At 42.0% G+C, this 24,421-nt stretch overlaps 2 protein-coding genes across 14 annotated transcripts in view; one reads left to right on the top strand and one right to left on the bottom strand.

Moving 5' to 3' along the window:
- The window catches only part of celf4 (CUGBP, Elav-like family member 4), an 88,532-nt gene extending 64,507 nt beyond the window's left edge, over positions 1 to 24,025 (top strand). The window contains exons 3-14 of one of the 13 annotated variants that reach the window (XM_047583458.1): positions 767 to 815; positions 7,040 to 7,168; positions 8,109 to 8,188; positions 8,527 to 8,667; positions 8,993 to 9,131; positions 10,779 to 10,931; positions 11,322 to 11,432; positions 13,032 to 13,097; positions 13,507 to 13,587; positions 14,626 to 14,709; positions 15,877 to 16,071; positions 19,034 to 24,025. In XM_047583458.1, coding sequence (XP_047439414.1) covers positions 767 to 815; positions 7,040 to 7,168; positions 8,109 to 8,188; positions 8,527 to 8,667; positions 8,993 to 9,131; positions 10,779 to 10,931; positions 11,322 to 11,432; positions 13,032 to 13,097; positions 13,507 to 13,587; positions 14,626 to 14,709; positions 15,877 to 16,004 — 1,161 coding nt within the window. In that variant the 3' untranslated portion in view covers positions 16,005 to 16,071; positions 19,034 to 24,025. Of the gene's footprint in view, positions 1 to 766; positions 816 to 7,039; positions 7,169 to 8,108; positions 8,189 to 8,526; positions 8,668 to 8,992; positions 9,132 to 10,778; positions 10,932 to 11,321; positions 11,433 to 13,031; positions 13,098 to 13,506; positions 13,588 to 14,625; positions 14,770 to 15,876; positions 16,072 to 19,033 lie in introns of all 13 variants that reach the window. The other 12 variants (XM_047583455.1, XM_047583457.1, XM_047583456.1 and 9 more) reach the window with 12 other exon arrangements.
- The window catches only part of kiaa1328 (KIAA1328 ortholog), a 63,847-nt gene that overhangs the window by 25,788 nt on the left and 13,638 nt on the right, over positions 1 to 24,421 (bottom strand). The gene's annotated exons all lie outside the window — the stretch shown is intronic.

Genomic DNA, 24,421 nt, shown 5'->3' with positions numbered 1-24,421 from the left:
CCTCCTGGCAGCGTGGCGATTGGCATTATTAAAAATTGATTGGCGGCGAGCGTTTAGCAGGGTGGCGAGGCACAGAGGGAAATTTTGACAGGCAGGAGTGAAATGAAAGGAGGGCCTCGGCGGACACAGTGTGGAAAGGTCTCACTGGGGGGACAGAGTGTGTGTGTGTGTGTGTGTGCAAGCCTGTGTGTGATGGTAAGAAAGGACTGTGCAGGAACTATTTGTATCGAGAATAAGGAGGCTGAACACTTACATGCGTAGTATTTTTTTTGCTGGACGCGTGAGTCTGGATCCGCAGCAACACGCGCGAGCACACAAAGTCCTCGTAGACCACATTAGGATGATACACAAGCATCCAGACGCCACAGACACAGAGATGACAGTCACAGTGGCTCTGCTGACCCAGAGTTACCTCCCCGCCATCATCCCTCCATCCCTCTTTCTATCGTCCCCTTCATCCCTCTGCTTATCCCCCCCCCCCCTTCCAACCCATCTCTCTCCTTTCATCTCAGATCAAATAATATTTCCAACACATACTCTCAACCAGCCATCCCCCCAATGGCTATAAGAGCTGCAGCTTTGGAGATTTCCAATGCACTTTACCCACAATTTGGCTGAGTGATTCTAAAAAAGTTTTTTTCGATTAGAGCGGTAGAAGGGTGAACGCATGTGCCATTGCAGCACAAAATGCTAACCGCTTTCTTTGTCTCTTGTTTTTTTTCCCCTCTTTCTCCTCTCGCCTCCCCTCTCCCTCTCTCTGTCACAGATGAACAGACCGATCCAGGTGAAGCCAGCAGACAGCGAGAGTCGAGGAGGTACCGTGTCCCCTTTTTTTTTTTTTCCCCCCACCCCTGCTTTTCCTCCCTACCTTCCTTTCCTCCCCTTCCCTTCTTTGTTCCAGCCCTACAAACATGCTGCCTGTGCATATCAGCCTCATCATTATCTGTCCCATTAGACGGTGCCCAGTGCCTCGACGCTGGCTGACAGCGCGCGCAGGCCGGACCCTCCAGTATTCAGAACACATTATGTAAACAGATCTCTCCGTGGCCGGTGCAGCCTCCAACTCCTTTGTCGGAGTTCCATCATATGCGCTGATGCGCGTTCGTCCACGCACATGCACGGAAACGCGTCTCGTCATGCTCGAGGGGAAAACAGGTCGCTTCCTCCGTCAAGCGCCTTCAAAAACCCGTCTGCGGCAAAGCAAACCCCATTTGACTAGTGTCACGGGTTCAGGCAAATGAATGGCAGATTTAAGTGACAGATGTGAGGGGATGGAAGGGGACGTCTGGCCTGGCATTTTGTGCGCTTCGTGCCGTATTGACAGCTAAGAGCGCTTAAAGCGAATTTTCTATGTCTAGACTTGTAGTGACCTGCTCCTGACATCAATCAATGGACTGTACAAGAGAAGATTGATGCAGTTTGACCATTTCTGGCTGGAGTCTTTCAAACTTTGCAGTTGTTAATATAATTGGCACCAGAGCGATAATCCAGCCACAAGAAAGGGGGAGGAGAGAAAAGAAGAAATAGAGCATGCAAGGAGTTGGAGGTTGATAAGCAGTTGAGGCATAGGGACTGAGAGAGCGGTGTAAAGAAGAAAAAAAAACGCGCAGAATGGAGGAGAGATTGTGAAACATCCTCTCCTATGTAGTTTGTTGCTTCTCTCAGTATGATTGATGGAGCAGGAGGGAACGGAGGCAAGCACCGACCGCGAGGAAACAAAGTGAGGGCAATTCAGGACGTCCATACCTGTCTCTGTTCGGGCTCTCTATATGTATGTCCTCACCCCACTTTTCTTCCGTCTCAGCTAGTTTTTTTTTTCCAAGTTATTTGTGTGTATAGTTTTCTTTTCAGCACTTTCCTTTGGGGCTGGGTGTTAATTAAAAATTAAATCTTTTTGTGTGCGTGTTATGGGTGATTCCAGATTTGAATTGATTTTTTTTTCCTGCCCAAACTCGAGATGATTTTAAAATAGTTTTGTTAATACTATATACCATATGTAATATTTAGCAACAGGCATTACAAAAAATATCAAAAAGGCAACTCCAAGAAAAAATAGCACTATTGATATTGAGTATAGAAGCATTCGCAAGGTCAAAATTAACGCAAAGTCATTTTAACGCCACAGATGTTTTAACATTCTTTTCTGATTTATTCTGATATTGGCAGCAACAGTCCGACAGTACTGTGGCCGAATCAGGAATTGATCAAAGATGCAGGCAGGCTGAGGAAAGCAAGCAGAGTCTGAAGTGTGAAGTTAATTATTTTACCCCGTGGAGGGCATGTAGGGTAAAGGAGCAGGAAAAAAGAAAGCAAGCAAGGAATTGATTTAGAAACAAACGGCCGGCATGTTCAGCTCCAAAAAAAAAATCCTGGCAGATGGGTCTCTTCACAAGAACAAAGTTATATGCATCTAAAAAAAAAATAATAATCTAAAAAACTGCAACAGAGGCAGTTGGACAACAATATTCTGGACAGTATCTGTCATTTCGCTGCAAAACCTAAATACTGTGATTAAAATCTGGTAATGGAAACGCCTACATTTTGAAAAACATCTTTCAGATGTATCAATATAAAAGTGGACCACAAAAGCACCTGCCTCCGTCACCGGCTACGACGCAAGGGGTCATGTGACCAGTGCATTTGACGTCCATCTTCCTCAAAGTGAAGCCCCACGTGACGAGAATTCAAGAGAATTTAAGAGAAGAGTTACAGCTCTTTCGCAAAACATCCTTCAATGGAAACACATACAAAGCACTTAATCGAAATTTCATAAAAATCGCTTTTATTGTGCGAAAAACTGGCAACGGAAACGCATCTAGTGTTTTGTATTGTTGCAATAATAATAGCAGACATTTGAATTAAGCAGCATAATTGTCCACTGACATGAGTAATAACAGCTTGAAAAATATAAGCTCAATTGAAAACAGATATAGATATATAAAATAAATAAGTGCAATTAATTTGCACTAATTGCACGGGTTGTTTTCAACATCAATTACAGGCTTTCCGTCTTTGTAAATAAGTACCATTCCCTATCTGGGAATTCTCTGTCCATGCGGGATGACTGTGGATAATTCGGCAACTAAAGTTTGGTGCTTTTTAGTTGTGCTTTTGGAGATGGATCCAACATCTGAAAGAGACACACATTGATCCACTGCATGCCACAGGTTTGTTTTTACTTTACTGTAGTATTCTACACGTTGGGCATCAAAAACATAAATAATAGATGTGCCAACAACTCAAAGGAAACATCACTATGTGAATAAAGGTCAGTGTTAAATGCAGAAACATTATGAGAAAAAGTGTATCTAAAGCCAAGTAAAATAAAAAAAAATAAAAAATAAATAAAAAAGCTGACTTGGCAGAAAAATGACCAATGTGACTGATTTATATCACATAGTACAGTCATAGAAACTTAATACTGATCAGCAGGTGCGAGGAGCGTTTTGCTGGTGTGGCACATTGAGACGGAACTACGTTTTAATATTTAAATGGGTCACAAATAAATCTGCAGCAGAGAGACTGTGATGAATGGGGGGGATCTGTTTGGTGAAATAGTGAATAATCGTACCTCTCTGGGATTACTTCTTTGAAACTGAATAAATGACTCCTCTGTGGAATCTCTAACAAATCACAGACATCAGAAAGGTAGCACGGGTACCCATTGTGCGAAGGAGGCCACAAGCCAAAAGATTTAATGGTCTGGATTTAATACATCTACTGAACACATATTTGTAAATTATATAGGCCTATAAAAAAAATATATATATATATATATATATGGTTGAAAAAAAAAGTTCACCATTATATCTCAAATGAGCTGAAGATTAAAGAAACAGAAAATAGAAAATATTCAACTAAAAGCACCGCCGGACTTTAAGTACAACTCTCAGTTGATCCTGCCAGTGAAGAAGAGACTGAGTAATTCATATTGCTATAATGAGTGGCCAAAATCAAACATGAATAAATGAATCTAAAACTTTTTATGCGACTCAGTAGAGCTCAGTTCCATTAAATATTACAGGAGAAGGACATCAGAGCAAGAACAGTCTCTGCACACGAGAGACAGAGTTTCGCGTGGATGTTGACAGTGGTGTAAATGGATTCGCTCCCTTGCTGAATGTCTAAGTGTGTGCACGTGTGTGTGGGCGTCCTTTCCTCAAAGAAAGATGGAATGTTTATTCGGGAAGAGTCGGCTTCGGCGACCAGTGAGATGCGTCCCGTTAAAGTGCACGCATCTAAGAAGATGTGAGAGGAGACGTACGCGTGTGCGCATCTGTGCGTATATGTGTGTCCTCCGTCTCCGATGCGTCCTACACACTTGTAAACACTCACCACCCCACCCTACCTCCACCCCCCCCCCCTCCCGCCCGCCCAGTGCAAGGCCAGAGCGCAGATTAGTCTTGTTGACTCGGCAAGGACACCCTGTCAAGCACAGGCAGCCGACCCTAAGCACACACGCATGCGCACTCACGCACACCCACACACCCGCGCACGCGTTCATTTGTGCAGCCCATTCAGAGGAAATTGCTCTGAGCCTCATTAATTTCCAAACCTAGATTCTATGTAACGTAAGAGCAGACGACAGCCCCGCGTCCCGAAACATCTGGCCACTAACGCACTTCCACCGTCTGCTTCACAGTTGTTCTCGAACACTCGTTCTGCGGCTCACCTACAGCGACATGTGCCGACTCTAATGAACTGATGCCGGGGCCTGTATTGCATTAAAGCCCCCATTTGATTGATTTGTATGGCATTATGTCGCGCTCCAATTCTTCTCGACAGCACGTGCATAGAAAAATTGAGGGGGGAAAAATAAATATGGTTTTGATTATGTGCTGCTGGAGGTCCACGGGGTCTTTTCACCGAACGAAGCGGACGAGGGCTGCGGTTGTGTGCGTCCATAAACGAGACATAAATGTGAGTCTGTGAAGACTTTCAGTCGTCGGGGCCACGGCAATATGTTACCTGTGTATTAAACAAACTCACCCACAGGTGTTCTGAAATATACCATATACAGTACATACCAAATATTACAAGTTGCTTTATTAGTTACAGCAGCTGCCCCACTCCCCGTTCACACACACCCGACCGAAAAATAAATAAAATACATATTTTTATCAAAAATGCAACAATTCCTACACAAAACACTGTCAGACCACTTTCTTTTACGGTTTTGCACCAAAATCTTGACTTAAAGACTCTTTTTTTGTTTGTTGGTTTTCCCGCTTGGGGAAGCGAACCTCTGACCTTTCGGTTTCTAAGCGCCTCTAACCTCTACTCCAGTGATGGTATTTCCAGCTCAAAAACACTCATCTCTCGGTTGTGACGTCGCGTGGTATTACACGTGAGTTGTCCTCATGCTAAAAATGTGACTTGTCGCATACGTGACATCAAGACGCAAGTAGAAAGCAAAAATATAAAATGGGAAAAATAGTAACGCACAGTAACTTGGATAAGTAACTTTAATTTGATTACTGGTTTGGAAATTTGTTACTGGAAAAAAGTGGTCAGATTAGCGTAGCATGTTGCTAAGTAACACGTTACCGACATGACTGCTCCCTACCAGCCAGTCAGAACTAACGACGCCTCGTAGATGGATGGTCGAAAGTCCTCAAGAAGTCCTCAAACAAGTTCCATTGGCTTTGCTTGGTTAAAATAAATGAATATCATCAGTTTAGTTTCTTAACTTGATGTAAACCTGTACAGGAAGTAAGTATTTTAATTCAAAAGTGGCTCAGGTTCATCATCAAGTTCCCCTTTCAACCCCACATTCATGTAAGTGGATTCAACGTGATCTTTGGTTCATTACTTTTGATACACAATTATAAATAAAAATGATAACAAATATGTTTAGACAAACCTCTCTAGAGAGGCTGTACAAATTGAACTGTAGTTAAATCATAATCATGTTCTGACTGATGACAGGCGCACAACATATCTGTCTTGTTTCATTCCTCACACATGACAGGCATCACTCTTGACTTATAGGTGCCAGTTTAGATTTTTGTACAGGGGGGGAAAAAAAAGTCAAGTTATGACAAGTTAGAGACATAAACTGTCACATATGCCATGTCGAGCAAAAAAAAAAAAAAAACTTAGTGGATGTTGTTTCGAGTAGCCTACATCGTATCTCCACCCATCATGTATCTCATTACACCTGAAATATCATACAAGGTTATTTCTACGTCTCGGCCCATCAAAGATCGGCCTGAGGCGCTTTCTAACCGTCAGGGAGAGAATTTCATTCTTCTCTCATGTTTTGATATTTTGTGGTTGTAGTAATGGAACGTGCTGCGAGAGGATTGAGTTAAGCCTATAACAGATTCATGCACCTTGCACAATGAAGGCGCAGATTAAAACTTCCATTAATAAGTGAAGATAGATGGAGGATAAAAGCTCATGAAATTAAAATTGCCTGGCATTAATGCAGTCAAGCAGTTAAGATGGTATGGAGTCATGGAAAAAAAACGAATAACTGCAAAATTCACCCATTGTGCTCGAAAGAAGTGTGGACTATCGTATATAACTAAAGGGGAGTCAACTCAAAAGCAAAAAAGCACCATAGCTGCTCATTGAGGTGCACTGCACAAGAAATATGCAAGGACTGCATCATCAGCTCCAGTGAAGGTTGTCGCTAAAGCTAACAAGCTCCATGCACCGTGGCTTTACGTAAAAAATTTGTCAGCCTCTGTTTTATGTGGAAGTTTTTAATTGTTACTGAACAATTTCTGTTTTTCAAGCAGAGCCAACATATTAAAGCTTCATGGAAATAGCTTTTAAGCCATAATGGCGCCTAAAGTTATTTTTTCCACATGAAGAAAAGGGCAGATGACGTACTGCGCGCACAATTCCAAGAACAAACATCAGTGCATTCAATCACAAAAACCTCCTCCCGGTAGCTCTTGCGTGCATGTCTAAGGCTGAGCAAAAAAAAAAAAAGAAAAAAAAAAGCCTCTATTTCCGTGAATGTTTTTATGTAGAATATCAAAAGACGCCTTTGATCCTCGGTTCGTGACCTATTATTCTTTCCTTTTAGAAGACAGAAAGCTCTTTGTGGGCATGCTCAACAAGCAACAGTCAGAAGATGATGTGCGGCGCCTTTTCGAGTCCTTCGGCAGCATCGAGGAATGCACCATCCTCAGAGGTCCCGACGGAAACAGCAAAGGTGAGTTTATAGAGGTTTTTTTTTTACAGGCTACTGCACAGAAATGATTTGGCCTTTCAAAGTTGGGTGACTTTGCAAAGTTCTCCTCAAGCACTCTATGCTGAGTGATGTCAAAGCCGGGCCGTTTCACAATCATCAGAGGAGCCATTACATAAGAATATTGTAGATTCTGTAAATTTCAACAGTAAACGCCATTGAAAAGCTTCGCCCGCAGGGATGAGAGATATAAACCACCAAGTCTTTACAGATGAACCCCATTAACCTCATGAGTCAAGCGACGAGGCTCTGATAAAGAGGGAAAAATATAAGTCAACCTCCTCATTAACTATGGGCTTCATGTCATGTCATGCCAGAAAGAAAAAAAAAAAAAAAAAATGTCCTCTCGCAGTTTTGTCAGAGTGCTACACAAGTTCACTTCGCGAAGTTCATCAGCGGGCTTAGCAGCCAATCAATGAGGCCCAATGATAACTAAGCCCGATGATTACAGTGGGCTTGATCAGTCTGATTCCTCGACGAAGCTCCATTAACAAGGCTTCATCAGCCAGCTTACTCGCCTAAGTGGGCTCTAGCTCAATAATTACTGGGAACTTGATCATTCAAATTCATCAACGACGCTTGTCAATAGTAAGCGACACCAGAATGCGGTGGCATTTTAAGCCCCATCAGAGCATCCCAAAGTTGTTAATGGTGTCAGAGCGACATGTTTAGCCTGCTTATTGAGCGCCAATCAGCACTGATGCAGCCCTCCACTTTCCTCACTAAATGTCTATAATCTTGCAGGAAATGGAACTCCGGGTGAAGAAAACATAACTTTGTTTTTTTTGTATTGTTACTAAAAATGTTTTGCTATGAAACTTTCTTTTCTTTTGTTTTTTTTTTTGTCTCATTATCTCTCTTCCCCCCTACCCCCACTCCCCACTCATTTTCCCTCTTTCTCCAGGCTGTGCATTTGTAAAATACTCGTCTCATGCTGAAGCTCAGGCAGCCATCAGTGCACTACACGGCAGCCAGACAATGCCTGTGAGTATGCTGCGTATGAGCATGTAGATGTGGACGTGACTCACCTCTCGCACACACACAGATGAGTCAAATAGCGCTTAATTACCACCTTGAAGTTAAGTTACACTCTATTAATCCCAGTGAGGGCGTTTGTCCTTTAGATATGGTCCAGACTAACTTTTTTACAGGGCGGCGGGCACGGACCGCAGCTCCGAGAGCGCCGTCTTGGCGGGAGATGTAGGAGAGGATGTGTGTTTGCCAGCTTAGATGGAAGCTTATGTCGCATGTCTTTTCAGCCCCGCTAACATGTACTGTGTGTGTGTTTGCGTGTGTGGGTGGATGGCTGGGTTGGTGCGCAGGGTGCCTCATCCAGTCTGGTGGTAAAGTTCGCAGACACGGATAAGGAGCGCACCATTCGTCGCATGCAGCAGATGGCTGGTCAGATGGGCATCTTCAACCCTATGGCCCTGCAGTTTGGAGCCTATGGAGCCTACGCTCAGGCAAGACGCCCCGCAGAACGCCTTTTTTTTTTCTTTTTTTTTTTATCCAGTTATTTATTCAGTGAGCCACAGAGATTAAACGGAGTCCTCAAGCCTAGTTCTCATCTGTGAACTAGCAAAAAAGAACCTTACGTAATATAAGCATATTAATGTTAATGTGAAAAAGCAAACGTAATATAGCCAAATAGCATTCTGTAAGTTTCAACCCCTGCTTTCCAGCTAATAGTCTCTGTCTCTAGTTTCTCCCTGCTCCTTCCTCCTTTTTGTGTTTCCTTTTATTACTTTCTCTCCTAATATGAATGCCTTCTCCGAACCCCGCTTGCAGGTGCAGCAGCAGGCAGCATTGATGGCCTCTGTAGGCCAGGGAGGCTACCTCAGTCCAATGGCAGCCTTTGCTGCTGCCCAGATGCAGCACATGGCCACCATCAACGGCCTCCCTGGAGCACCGCTGACCCCCACGTCAGGTAACATCGGCCAAAGATCACAAAGGTTAAACTTCTTCATCGAACGTGGAAATTACAGTGCGCTCATTATTTTCAGCCTAACACTACTGCTAAGAAAGACGTAAAAGTGACTTCATCGAGCAAAATTTAAATAATGCAGCCCCAGGATGGGTTACAGTACACCACTAGCAGAAAGAAAATTAATCTTAAGTCTTCTAGATTCACACGAAGCCTAAACCTCAGACAAGGCATGACGATATTAACTGTGACCGCAACAAATGCAACCAGCTAATTGTGCCATTCAGAAATAAGCCACGGAGTCAGAAGACCAGGACGCTGTAAAAGTCATGTGTGTCTCTAAACTGTTCCTCTTACAGTGAAAATATGTTTTATAGGTTTTTAAAGTTGTGATCATCACTTTAGTTTACAGATCACTGGGTATTAACAAGACTGATCGACGTATCCATATTCATCAATGGAAAATATCAGACCCAGATTTGACAGTGAATCTAAATGAATCTGTTCTACAGCTATTGATTCATAAAGGAAATCCTCAGATGTTTATGATTGGTATCCATTAATCCCATTAAGTATTCAATATAGGATGGAGACTTTAATTTATGGTATAAATTTGTAGGTTTTTGTTATTTGGAAGAATTCTTTACAAATGTCATTTTTTTAGGCTAAATGAAAATAAACCATTAAAAAAAAAACAAGAAATACCAAATGACCACTTCCTAATTTGTAAAAAATGGCTCATAATATTACTATTATAACTATTCTTTACTGTTACTATTGTAAATTAACTTATAGTGGAATGAATGTGGTATAAATATAAATTTTTCCAAAAATAAACAAGTAGAGAAATGAAGCTCGATGTTGATCAAAATCTGTAGCCTATCTTACTAATAATCTACAGCAAGATATCAGAAAGGATAGATATGTTACTAATGTCAGGAGTTGTGCTTGTGCATTAAAACCTTTACATTTACATACACACAGATTGTTACACATCAAATAATAGATTTCTTATTTGTGTGTCGAAAAATCGTAGTCTTCAGTAACTATGTCCACATCCTGAACATCCACAACATAATGTGCATGTGCGTCACTATGTTCATTCCTTCTAAACCTAAGACATACAAATTAGATGGAGGCAAATGGAGTTGAAAAAAAGCATAAAATGCTTTTAGAAATTGTCAGGGTGGCAGTGTAATAAATCATTGAATAAAAATAGTAGTCTCCTTTAAGGCCTTTCTGTATCGCTGCAGTAGCAGGGAACAAAGTGCAGCAGATTTAAACGGGCATATTGAAACGATGGAGACGCTCTCCTTCACAGACGTAAGCGCAAGGAGCGCAAACGAACATAATTCTGCGAATGTATGAATGGTGCTCATTTGACATCAGCACAGCGTTATTCTCACACAGCCTGACTGAGGCTCAGATCTAATGGCTGTGGTGTCACACTAAGGGCCATACAGGGACGAGAAATCAGCCCTGACATTTAGTGTCTTCTCCGGCCCACTGGACCGGCCCCTGTGACATTTGCAAGAGTTACTAGGTGGCCAGTGAAAGTAAAACTTCTCCATAATGCCTTGAGAAAAAAAAATACATTGGAACGCTTACTGTTGCTCTCTGTCTTTGTCCGTCTGGCCCCCGCGGCTGCAGGTGGCAGCACTCCACCAGGCATCAGCGCCCCCACGGTGACCAGCATCCCCTCTCCCATTAGCGTAAATGGTTTTACTGGATTGCCGCCGCCCCAGGCGAACGGGCAGCCCCCCGCGGAAGCCGTCTTCACCAACGGCATACACCATTACCCTGGTAGGTCCGGTAATCTCAGGAGCATGCGTTCAAACACACAGAAGGCCTCTCCGATATGGCAAACGTTCAAGCCGACGACTGCATCTCAATACTTAATATGTGAATGTATGGAAATCTGTGTAGACACACATGCGCTGTAACAGGAAAGCGTGCATGCCGCCGCCTCACGGATTGGCCTTGGAGCATGTTTCGGGGAGGCCGAGGCCAGAAGAATGTAGCCCACAGACAGCGAGCATGTCGAGGAGATGAGTGTTTGGCGAAGGTGCTTACGGGCTGCTGGAGCTTAAGTGTGCGCTTGTGTCATGAGCCGTGGCTAGTACCTCATTGGTTCTGTTTGTGAAGTGGAGGAGGAACAAATCTGTCTTCTCTTTTGCGCTCTTGTCTCCCCAGTGTTGCAGGAGGTGGTTTTTAGAGAGGACTCAGAGAAAAACGGCTTGGGCGTGGCTCCGCGGAGTTGTTTTGGGGTTCAGGGTGGCTGCTTCCTCTCTTCTCTCTCTGAAGGTAGCGCTCTCCCCCACCCATCCAACCTACTCCCATCACATTCCTCTACGGACTCAAAAGGTCCAGGGAGATTGACCTCCTGAGACCCAAGCATTTGTTTGGGATGAATCTTAATTTCTTTTGGTACTTGGGAATAAGAAGTATAAAAAAATAGGCATCATCTTTGAACAGGAAGTAGTTTTTGAACACAATTATGTGGACGCGTAATATTTCAGTGTATATTATAGTTTAAGTAGTTTTATTTTGATGCAAAAGCAGAATTGGAAATCTCAACAAGTACAAATTATTAAATCTGTACATGTCATATCAAACCAGGAAAAGTTCATGAGCATAAATAAACAAGTATATTGACTCTTCACTACCAGTACATGGAGGACAAAAGTGTCTCCTTATGAGGACAACAGGTCTAAATGAAGCAGTTGCTGCAAACCTAAAATCTAAAGTCCCCATATGAGGACACGGGAAAATAAAAGTGTAAACCTGTGATATACCAAAAGAAGATATTAGCGTTTTGGAAAGTTTAGTGAAGATTTGTATTTGCAGGATGAAACTTTTCAGATTTAGAGTAGAAATTAAATTCTCTACACCGACACATAGCGTAGTTCCCGCACATAAGGGCATTACTTGAAAACCTGATATACCTCGCAGACAACACTTAGGGCAGAAAAGCCCATACATAGTGTCAAATTATTTGTTAAATATGATTACTGTGATTTTTCTTTGGGTTTATCTGAGCCCGTACTTGGAATGCATCTGTGTGTGTTCTTCCGTGTTGCTGTGAGTTCACAGTGTGTTCAGTATTTCTCTGGTTTATTTCTTGCACATTTCCTTTGGCCTCCTGGGGTTATCGGTGGTGTGCACGTGGTTGTCAGTGTGTTTCCTCAGTGGCGTACTCAATGTGCATGTATTACACTGTATGTACAGATGGGCGGTTAAAATGTGTTGCGCAGCATCTGTGCGTCGTTACGAGTGCGCAGGAGCGAAGGGGGCGATTTAAATATCGAACATGTGGACTGAAAGCAACAGGTGTAATCCAGTGTCGTGTGTGTTGTTGTACTTGTCCCGTCGTACATGTGGAAAGTAATTATAGTTTCTAGGGTGTGTGTGTGTGTGTTTATATAAAAGGGACAGGCTTTTTGTTTTTTTTTGTGGTGACAACTGAGGCTCGCCTTGTTATTTTTGTCTAAATTGTGCTTTAAAGTTCAACTTTTTCCGAGCTATTTTCTTAAAATGCATATAGAGGAGTTTTAAGTAAAATAACTGTCTGCAGCAGAGAGAGTCTCGCGTTGCACGCTGAAAGTGAAGTGAGCCGGCTCCACGCTGCTCCTCTCCCTAACCTTTCTGCTTTTCTTCTCCTGTCTGTTCCCCTCTCCGTCGCACCTCCTCCCTCTCACCCTCGTTATATATTACTCTTGCCTTCCTCCGTGCCCTCTCCTCCATCTACATTCTCACTCCGTCTCCCTCTGCCTCACCCCCTCCTCCCTTCCCTCCCCCCAACACACACACACACCTCCATCCATCTGTGCCCCCCCTCCTCCCCTCCGCTGCCATCACCACCTTCTTCTACTTCTTCTTCTTCTCTCTATGTCTCTGCTGAAGCAGCTCAAAGTCCCACTGCAGCTGATCCTCTCCAGCAGGCTTACACAGGAGTCCAGCAGTATGCAGGTCTGTCTGTCACTCTCGCAGCACCGCTGATCTGTGTGTGTGTGTGTGTGTGTCTCCTGCGTGTATGCGTGTGGGTGTTTTCACAACAAAAAGCAGGGGGATAACAGCAAAAACAAAACAAACAAAAAGAGAAAGAAAGAACTAAACCAAAAAAATAAAGCGCTCCTTTGTTCAAATCGTGATCCTGCAGCATTAAGTGCTTCCGCATCACTACATCAGTTTATTCTCTGTGGCGTGCTCAGTGTGTTTGTGCAACATGTAGACTCTATCGTCTGCTGTCTGATCGATTGCCTGCTGTGCCCCTGCATATGTCACGATGTTTGCATTGTTTGTATGCGTCCAGAGTGTGCGCTCTGGCCGCTGACTTGTTATCTGATCCGCCGTGTGCGTCTGGTTGTGTGTGTCTCAGCAGCCTACCCCGCTGCATACGGTCAGATCAGCCAAGCCTTCCCCCACCCTCCACCCATCATTCCACAGCAGCAACGAGAAGGTAACACACACTCTTGATATCCACACTCGCTGCAAACATTTACTCATATTCTTCTTGCAAATGTTGTCCCGGAATAAACAGCCACGGGGCTAAATAGCTTCTTCTTCTTCATATTTTGTTAAATATAATCCAAAGCAAAGAAGAGTTTGAGATTGAGTTATGAATCATAGCAGAAAGAAAAGGGTATTACCGAGTATTTCAAACACCTACTCATGAACTTAATGACCTGCAGACTTGGGACAGTCGTGTCTGGGACCTTACTGCCCTCTTGTGGAAAATAAATATCGTTGGACAGCTGTGGCATCCCTGAGGTTTGCCGGTGCAGCGTTCAGTAGTTGTTTGATGAGGGGCACGTAAAAGTTACATATATTTAGACTGAGCTGAGGCAATTTGAGCTCTTCAGATTACAATCAAGTAACAGCCGTGCTTATATAAACCTTCTCCGATGTTTTGCTACATTCAATATTAGGAAAATATATTTCAAGTTCACAAAAATACCTTTCGTTTTCCTTTAAAGGAAAAATATTTCAACTCGAAATGGAATTTTGTAAATGGTGGCAGCATCAGGCTTCACAAATAACTCCATTCACTTCTCGTCACATGGGAGGGAAACGGGAAGCTCAAGCTAGTTAAATGTTCTGTTATCAAAATATCTGCCATCTCAGTTGATTGACAAATTATTCATTCATAAGTTAAAATGTTGGTACGTTCGTTTTTCCAAGCACTTGAATGCAGCACAAAGAGCTCAAAGTTGTAAACAGAGTACAGAAAATTCATATTTCCTTCACAAGCAGCTGATGGATGAAACAGGGTTTCTAGGGCCTACACCCTCACTAACAATGTGCTCCTCCACTGCTCCTGTTATTTTTTTATCATATGCACTTAATATTTTCTCGCTGTCATCACTGAAACCCCCTTGTCGTGTTCTCCTCTCTTCATCCTTAACACCCACCCGTCTCCTTGTCTCTCTTTCTCGAACCTTTGCCCTTTATCTGTCTCCCTTCTCTTGTCTCTGTCTCTTTGTTTGTTTCCGTGCAGGACCAGAGGGCTGCAACCTGTTCATCTACCACCTCCCTCAGGAGTTTGGGGATGGAGAGCTGATGCAGATGTTCCTGCCTTTCGGTAATGTCATCTCCTCCAAAGTGTTTGTGGATCGGGCGACAAACCAAAGTAAATGCTTTGGTGGGTAAAAATGAACAAAACCAAAAGATTATTGGTTATTTATTCTGATTATTCTTTTTTACTAATCACCTTTTTGTACCGCAGTCTACACCCCTCCCTCCCCCCCCTAACCTCTCAACACCTCTCCCTCGAAACAATGAAAACAGTAGAGAAGCTCTCCAGATGTGCAAAAGCTATTACTAGTAAGACAGGATGGAGAATGAGTGTCTGTTTTTTTCTATTCATTGTTTAAGCTGCTTTCCTTTGCAACTAATTCATTTCAAAACTTGCCGTGATGTTCATAATGCTGTGGAGAAATTGATCTGTTTTTATATTCAGCCATACTTTCCTTGTGCTCTTTTGGCGATATACTGTATAACACAAACGCTGACTCTCAGCCTCTACCCCTGTCTATAGCTGACAAAAACAAAGGCGATGCATGCTAAGAATAAAACTAACAGTCGCTCCAGCGTGCGAAGACAGAGAACTGCCGTCTCACTTTATGCCACTGACAGCACAATGTAGCCGAACGTATAATTATGTGTCAAATTATGAATGGATTGCCGCGAATGCTTAATGGAGAGTCCATCAGGTGCAACCCATTTGCAAATTAGCTTTTGCTCATTAATACAACACAACATTAACGTTGTATTATTCATGTTTGCAATTTTGAGGTGCAGTTTTTAATTTGTGATTCTACGTTCCTTTTTAAATTTTTTATTTATTTTTTTTAAACTTAAACTCAAATGTGGCAAAACCGTATTGATGTTTTTTGGCTCCAAGTCCCATCGTCACGTTGTGTTGTGTGATTTTGCCAGCATGCTGTTCTCTCTCTTGCAACTGTGATCCTATTGTTATCGCCATACTGTTCTTACATTATGTTTGTTATATTAATGTTCATAAAGCAGTGTATTGTAGTGGTTTTACCACCTATTAATGCTTATAACTAGCCGTCTTGTGGATGTCAACTGCTTCTGTACGGATTAAAGGATTTCATTCTTACACGTGAAAGGCTGCTGTATTTTATTGAACTCATCTTCATTTTCCAGTCGTTTTCCAGCTGTCGGGCATGGCGTTTTCATCTAACGACGTCCCCCTTTCTCTCTCTTTGTCGGCCCTTTCCCCCAGGGTTTGTGAGCTTCGACAACCCGGGTAGTGCCCAAGCTGCCATCCAGTCAATGAACGGCTTCCAGATCGGCATGAAAAGACTCAAGGTGCAGCTGAAGAGGCCAAAGGACGCCAACCGCCCCTACTAGCCCCCGCCCCAGCCAGCCGCCCCCAACCTGGCGGCCGGGGCAGCCGTCGAACACAGGGAAAAGACAGGTCAGGAGTCAAGGCTCTGCTCGTCCGGAAAACGTTTGTTGTCACTTGACGTTTGATAGGCGATTAACTGAAGCGACGCGCGCGGAATCGCTGCACATAACCCTGGCACTCAAACTGCGAGCCCCGTTTATGGAATGATGCCTGATGGGATTTCTAGGACCTTTTATAAATGTCATAAAACATTTGCAGGTGCCTAATAACTAGATGATCATCTGTTGATTGGTTGTAAAGAATTGTGATAAATTTAAAGGTTTGGAAATGTTATGTCACTATTGTGAAAGATGTCCCGCTAATTCGATTATACGCGCTGCCATTGAGAAAAGTGTCACATGTGTAAAGGAGGGGGGGGGGGGAAAAGATTTAAAACCAGACTTTAAAAAAGAAAAAAAAAACCCACATTGGACAGATCAGTCCATTTCAATGGCTGCTTGAAACAAAAGCTGTGGAAGCATTTACTTACACGTGGCCTCCTCTATTTGTAGAACATCTTTACAGTAAGTGACCCTTCATGTTACCCTGTAGGTAAAAGATAATTGGCAAATGGTTCAGAGTGCTGCACGGGGGAAGGAGCCGCTTCCGAGGGAGAGGCATTTATTACCCCTCAGGCGGGTAATTGTGCCGTTCCTCTTTGTCTCCTCCCTTCATCTGTGTGATGGAGAGTTTAGGCTGTGTCGTTCATTCACCACTGATGACTTCATTCAAGGGCAACTTATCACCCACTCACAAACTAACTGAACCATACCAGACAGTGTCCCGAGGCAAATCACTACCGGTGGAATAGTGCAATCTCATATGAATTTGTCACGGAATATGTGCCGCCATTCCCTTTGATTTATCAGGACGTCTGAAACAGAATGTTGGAGAAAACATCTCTTTGATTCCTTTCACTTTCAGACCGGAGAGTTTTTACAGTGAGTTTTACCATTAGTATTAATACTACATCAAAATGCATTGACGACTGCTACTTAACTTCATGTGACAATGGAGGGTTCAGGTGCATCTTGATTAAAATCCCTCCATGACTTCGAAAACAGAATTAGACAATTTGATTCCAACAGAAAACAAAACCTAATTGTTTTATCACTCAGACGAGTACACGAGCGTCACAGCCTGGGAGACGGATTAATTCGCTGCCGGATGAGCACTGATTTGTTTTCAAAATTGTCTCGGCAAAATGATCTACATTTATCCATACCGGGACTTAGAGTCTTAGCGCTGGCTGAGACGCTTTAGAGAGGCAGGTGTCCTGTAAGTATTCCGCACGGCTCCATCTGCGTGTATACGGCAAGAGCCGACAGTAAATGAGGAGGACACAAAAAAAGTTATGATATTGTGGCAACTTTTAACAGAGTCGCAAAACACGTTTAAGCTCCCCATTCACTTTTATTGCATCTGTAATGCAGAAATGCATTGTAATAAACGTAATAAAAGGCCTAGGAGTTTGAACTGCGCAACAGAGACTCAAGTAAATGAATTAAACAAATCACACAACTAGAGATATAACTTGTGCTAATAATTGCTGGTTACTTTCAGCTCCAGTAAACAAACAATTGCCAGTATTAATGTGTAATTTTAGCATCCGAGCTACAGTCATGCTAGCAGCTCTCTATTATACAGTAAAGTGTTTAGACGCTTACATCAGCTTTGCGCAGAAACGACTTCCCTGTCCACAAAGTTGGCCGGGAGAGGCCCGGTTGGAAAACTGATTACGCTCGAGCAAAGATCTGCCGTGCCAGGCAAATCGTTTTCGACTGGCTTAATGTGGGGATGGAGAGAAGAGTAATAGCGACGTAGTCATCAACGTCATCCGAGCACCGAGGAGATGAATTTGTTTACAACATTTGTTTCATCCGTATAGGGCGAAACGCTCCCCATAATGAAATCCAAATGGCGCGCTACACCAGGCTAACACCAGCCAGCTGACAATTCACAATAATAATGCTAGCTTGTTGATCTCTAATTGGTGTAGTCATTATGGACACATTATACCGTCTGGAAACTACGGATATGTGAAGAAGTTTTGGCCCAATTCCTCCATTAGACAAGGGAACGCAGAATGATATCACGACTATAATGAAGTTCAATATATATATTTACCAAAAAAGTACAAAAACAAAACAAACTCATCTAAAGCATAGGTCTTCAAAGTGGTGTCGACAACCCCTAGGGGGTCTGCGGAGGTACTGCAGGCTGGTCGTAAAATCCTTGGTTGATTAGACATTATTATATATATTTTTAATTTTCACCTGCAAGTTTCCCCGATAAATTTAAATTTCTTTAAATACGCATTAACATGATTCCAACATATTTCAGTGAATGGATAAATGAAGGCAGAAGACGTTATCTTTCAGCAGCACTAGCCGGACTTGTCAATCTAAGACTGTACACAGTAGGCCCCGCCCCTATCGCTGCTGAGCCAATCACAAGGTCGCATGTTACACTCTGACTCTGTCAGGTTCCCCGCAAATGGCCGACAGTCTGTTCAGTCCCCGGGTGAAATCCAAGACTTACGCTGCAATATAAGCAGAACAGAAGCTAACAGTGCAGCTTGCTCCCATCAGCCAACTGCTGAGGCCAAAATGGCCGGTGGTGATTCACTGTCCCTAATACATTTAGCTATGTTTAAAATTAAAACTTAAATCTGTCAATTATTTTCGTCATCTGTCACCCTACTGTTGCACATGTTTGAAATAAAAAGAAAAAGGAATATTTGAACCTGTGTGTTGTTTGAATAGCCTAATATTGAATGCAAAAAGATTTTAATAATGTATATTCATAAATAGCACTAGGCCGAGTTTAATATGGAACACATATAGTAGGAAGAGGGTCCCTACCTAATCTCTCCATCAGTTTGGGAAAACGTCCTGTTCCAGAGGATGGGACGACACTAATATAATTTTATTGTCCGCAAAAAATGTAACATGTCGTCTAAAATGATTCCTGTGTCTTCTCTGTTTTTCAGGTTTTGTTGAGCTGAATCATGTGTTGACTACTTGCTACCCACCGCCGAGTGCAAACTCAACATCTGGACCACTGAGGCTGCTTCAGAAACAGAGGATAGAGAGAAAGAGAGAGAGAGAGTGAGAGAGAGCAATGACCGAGTCAAGGACACCTCTTTTTGGATGTACTAAAACTTTGGAACTCAGAGAGAATTTGTACCAGCCTGGCTAGCCCCAGGACTTTTTTTTTTTTTTCCTTCTGCACACATATACACACCTCTTTCCCCACAAAAACCCCGCTTGAATGACAGCTACCTTTTTCTGGACCACAAAAAAGTTTTACTTGAACAATGAGGAAAAAGAAACTGTAACAACACACCTACTTACAATGACCAACCCCACTGAACTCTTAAAGGGAATATGGATGTCAAAAGTCCAACAAAGAACAAAACAAACTTTTTAAAAACTGAATAGCGGATTGCCGTAGGAGATCTTTCTGTAAGATGGTTTGAGTTCGGGACAATTGACTTGTGAAGACCAATTCATAAGACTTGAAACAAGAAAGGACAAATTCTCGGAGAGAGAACTTAAGTAGGGAATGTGATATTTTCAGGACACAAATTGGCTTCGATTTGGGATCGCCATCTTTAGCTCGGAGTGCCTGTCCGTTTCCAGGGGATACCGTTGCCGAGGAGAGCCATAGCAACGGTCTCCAGGGAGTCTTATCTGTCATTCCTTAGTTGTTTTAGGGACCAAAAGACCAAACATTTTTATTGCTGAGGACTTGTAGCTCTAATATACTCGGACCACTGCGTCTCTTTCAGTCAGTGTTAACTGGCCTGGGGAGTTGCACTTAAAAGAAGTGTACATTTCGGATATATACAACACATGTATATATACATATATATTGCTGATATGCTTTTTGAATACAGGCAAAACTATTTCAGATGACCAAATGGGGTCTCTCACTTCGCTAGTTTACAATTACTCAAAATGTTTATTTTTTTCTCTTCTCATTTTGTCTCGGGAGGGATGGCGAGTGCATGGGAGGGGCTGCTCCGTATCACAGCCTTATCTTTTTTAACTTGACATCCTAACCTCATAGATAGAATAACATCAGAAAGGTTTGAAATATATGAACTTGTTTATATTTGCAGTACATATATATGTATAACAAGCATTCAAGCAAATGTATTCATATATACAGTATATATGGATAAATAGATATTAATCACAAATATATGTATTTATATGCACATATTTTATATATGTGTGTCTGTATATAGAACGGCTACTGACTACGTTGAGCTGTAATTTTTTGTAGATTTTAGCTGGAGTTTGAAGCATTGCTCTGCTTGGGAAGAATCGCAAATCTGGCAGCTCCCAAAACCGCAGGCATTCCTATCTCTGATTACCTATATGCTGACACACAATATACTGCTAAAAAGATACATGTGTGAGAAGACACACACGTGGTGTAAATATTATCTAAAAATGCAAAAAGCCACATCTCAGTAGCAGGCTTTAAGAGAATCAGGCTAAAACGATTTTAGAGGAAAAGGACAATTATCTTCGACTCTATTCCAGACATATCTTTTGAGCTCACACACACACAACACAACACACACACACACACACACACAAACTTCTCTTTGAAACTTGAACCAAAATGAATACGTCTCACAACCCTTGCTCTCTTTTGCATTCAGTAAAGTGCATGTAGCGTATGGGCTGTCACCATGTCAAGGTGTGCCTTGTCACCTGCAGAATCTGCCATCAAGCACTGTGCTCTCGGAAAACAAAGAACAAAAAAAAAAAAAAAAAAAAGAACACACGCACACAACACACACACGAACACACTACTACTGCAAGCAGCCAGCGCGCTATTATGATGTCAAACCTACAGCCAGATTCATATCATTTCTCAGCCATGTAGAGAGCTTCAGTGCATGTCAAACATAAGAAACCAATGTTGGTCCATCATCGTCTTTAGAAGGAGAGAAAAAAAAAGCATTTAGGATTAATGTAGACTCACGCGATTGCATTTCAAACTAAAGCGGGCATTAGGTAACCTGTCGGCACAGGTACTAACTATCAAAGCTGAGTGCAGGACGCCTGTGACTGAGTACCACTGGCTGGAGTGAGGAAAGGAAAAAAAAAAAAAAGTTAAAAAAGGAAGGGTGAAGTTCAGTGTTTAAACTGGCACAGTGTGGCTCGAAAAACGGACACGACTGAGATCACTGGAGCGAGCGTTAAGCAAGGTGATGTAACACTGACGAATACGGCGGACAGCTGGCTTCCCACTGAACACTAAAACGGGGGAAAAGGGTTTTTTTTTCCCGCGCCTCCCCGTGTCAACGCGTGGATATCCGCTGGTAACACTTGACACGAAGCATATCCTTTAGAAGATGTTATATTGCCTGACGCTACGCCGTGCGTCCTCGTGCGATTAAATCGAAACATAAAACTAAAATGAAACTGTAAAATGAAGCAATAAGTGCGAAAAGCCATTTACCCCATTACAAGTGCTGTATCACCGAGGCTGCTTTCATATTGCTTTAGCATTAACAGTTTCTCATAATAGACTACAAAAAATGGTATGAACACCAACTTGTACACCTGCGAAAGGTCAACAGACTTGGATTTATTGGCCCCTGCATTCAACACATATTGAGCTGGTGGAGATTAGTCAATGAATATTTATATATATGAATATTTATAAGGCTATATGACACTTTGGAAGACAATGCTTCCTGTTGGGTGCTGTTACTAGTTTTCCTATAAGCTGCTCATTATGCCATTTTCCCCAGCGTCTGTGTCTAACCTTTTTAGCAGTTTGAATAATTTAACATTTACCTTCCAAATCCAGCGAGGCTAAAAAGGCGCCACTACACGTCCCGGGGTGCCTCTGTTGGTGTGTGCCACACAACAACAAGCACGGGCCCCCAGTGCAAAAGCAGATGACCGTCATGATCACATGCCGCACATCCACCTGAGCCGTCTCCGTCTCGACAACAACACCTGAAGCTAAATGTCGCATGTCCACCGTCCCCCCGATCGCCACACTGTGCGCCCCTTTCTGACTGCCCCGACCACCCTGAGAAAACCCGAAAAGCGTCGACACATTCTGGGCTTTCCCCAAAAGTCCGTCTTTCACCCGTAGGTTCACTGTCGAGTGAAATGAGAGGAAGCAGAACAACAGGGGGGAAACTAGAAACGCCGAGCACCTCATCGTCATTTGCTCCAAACTTTAAGCTGCAAGTTTACACGAGAAGAGTAAAACAAAAGCATAGTGGTTCAAAAACATCAAGGAACAGAGCAGAAGTTTGAGTATAAATATATATATATAAATATATACATAAACCGATGAATATACTGTAAATTGTTTCTTTTTTTGCTCTGTTTTCCTCTGTACATAGGTTTGCATATTTTATAGGACTTTTACTTCTATCTACAAGGACTGGATAAAGTACTTTAAATACTTTAAAAAAAAAATATATGAATGAAAACATGATAATGCTCATTAAAACCAGGTACAAAAAAAAATGAATTGAAAAAAATAATAAAAAATAAAAAAATGAAATAGTCGCTAGAATACGGTACAAACTGTAGGACCTGACCAAGGCATTTATCCAGAATACAGTCAGGGAGAGCATTGACCTCAGTTAGAGCTTAGACACACATTGACCTATTTTATAAAAAAAAAAAAAAATACTTTAATGGGTTCTATTCATTTATCTATTTGTTTAGATATTTATTTATAAGTCATGTCCGAGATGATATGCATGCTTTCATGGCATTATTTTTCTATGAGTTGGTACGTGACCAAATAGTTTTTATATGACATGCAGGGGCCGCTGCTGTGGTCCACAGATGATCATTGTTCCTGTCTGCAGGACCATGCCTTCAGCACTTCTTTGACGACGGAGAAAAAAAACGCTCCCAATGACCAAGTGATGTCAAAAGACAGATTTTAATCATTTATTTATTTATTCATTTATTTATTTATTTATTTGTGTTAATTTATTCGTGCCGTTTGATTCAAGATCTGAGCTCTACTATTGCCACTGATCTGTAAGTGCTTCTTTCTTCGGTTCACTACATCTTTTCGAGCATTCGGGAAAACTCTGAATTCAACAGCTTCGAAGACTGATTTTACAATAACCCGTGGCTGACCAACTATTCACAACAATGCAGTACGACACTAAAGCCTTATGTATATTTGTAATTATCAATTCATACTGTTTTTGTTTTTTTGTTTTTTTAAAAAGGGACGCTTTGTTAAAAGATTGTTTTACAAAAAAAAGAAAAAAAGATGCCAAATTGGTGGATACTTCTTTAATTTTGAGTAATTTGCTTCCATTCTGACACAAACAAGGTCAAATAAAAGGGATAACTTCATCAAACAACTGTTCAATCAGACATGGATTCACGACAGAAGATATGCCTTGAACTATAAGTTGCTGCTAATATGTAACGAGATAATGTATGATTTACTGATCGCTTGCTAGCATAGTTTTTAAATCATCAGAAACCTCATCCTATCTGTCCCACCCTGCTTTGTATCGTTTGACAGAGCTCTGATCTTGTTCAACTGATGCGTTCTATCAAGAACAAAATTCAATGAAAACTGCACTATTTCATCAAAAACAAAATTGAGTTTCTATCATTTATTTTTTCTTTTTCCCCCTTCGATGATGTCATCTGTGATTTTATTTCTAAAAAGCTCAGTAGTGTTGCTAGAATCACGGTTTAACTTCATGTGGTTTTCAAAGTATTCTGGAAAAACGATTTCCCAATTTCAGCACATATGGAGGGTGGGGATATGAATGTTGCATATTAAGCTTTGCCAGGTTCCTGATGAGCTAAGCTTCTGACTGGGCAGTGCGCTTTAGGCTCCCGCCCCCGTCTCTCCAGACTGCACCATTCTCTGGTCCCCTGGACTCTTCTTTTGTAATTTTAAATGAATGATGCGTCTCAGCTTAGCCCAATAATAAAGCACAGTCTAGAATAAAGTGTCACGTGTTGCGTCATAATTGCTCACCGCACAAGGTTACCCCTGGTTACGGAAGTCCCTGAAGTTGTATCATTTATTCATAATACGTTTTTAGATTCACAACAGCCAACTCTATTTTGAGATTTACACTCCCTTGCCAGTTCATTAGGCACAATGGTGAAAACAAAATGATTCTAATATAACAGTCCTGCACTTTTATCTCATCTTCGTGAAGGTTATGTTATTCAGCATTAGTTTAAAGTAACACAGAGCTGGTGATTCTCCTGTAATTCAAACGTGATGTGTTTACTTCAATGCGGTTTAACAGCACCACAAACTTCATCCTAGAATTTTGGCAAGTGAGTGTAGATTTATGTTGTCTTCAAAGAAAATCGACACAGCTCAGGGTCAAAGT

The sequence above is a fragment of the Mugil cephalus genome, chromosome 4 (genome assembly GCF_022458985.1).
Source record: "Mugil cephalus isolate CIBA_MC_2020 chromosome 4, CIBA_Mcephalus_1.1, whole genome shotgun sequence".
Lineage (NCBI taxonomy): Eukaryota > Metazoa > Chordata > Actinopteri > Mugiliformes > Mugilidae > Mugil > Mugil cephalus.
Note: the sequence above shows the minus strand (reverse complement) of the source record. Positions and strands in the feature narration are given on the sequence as shown.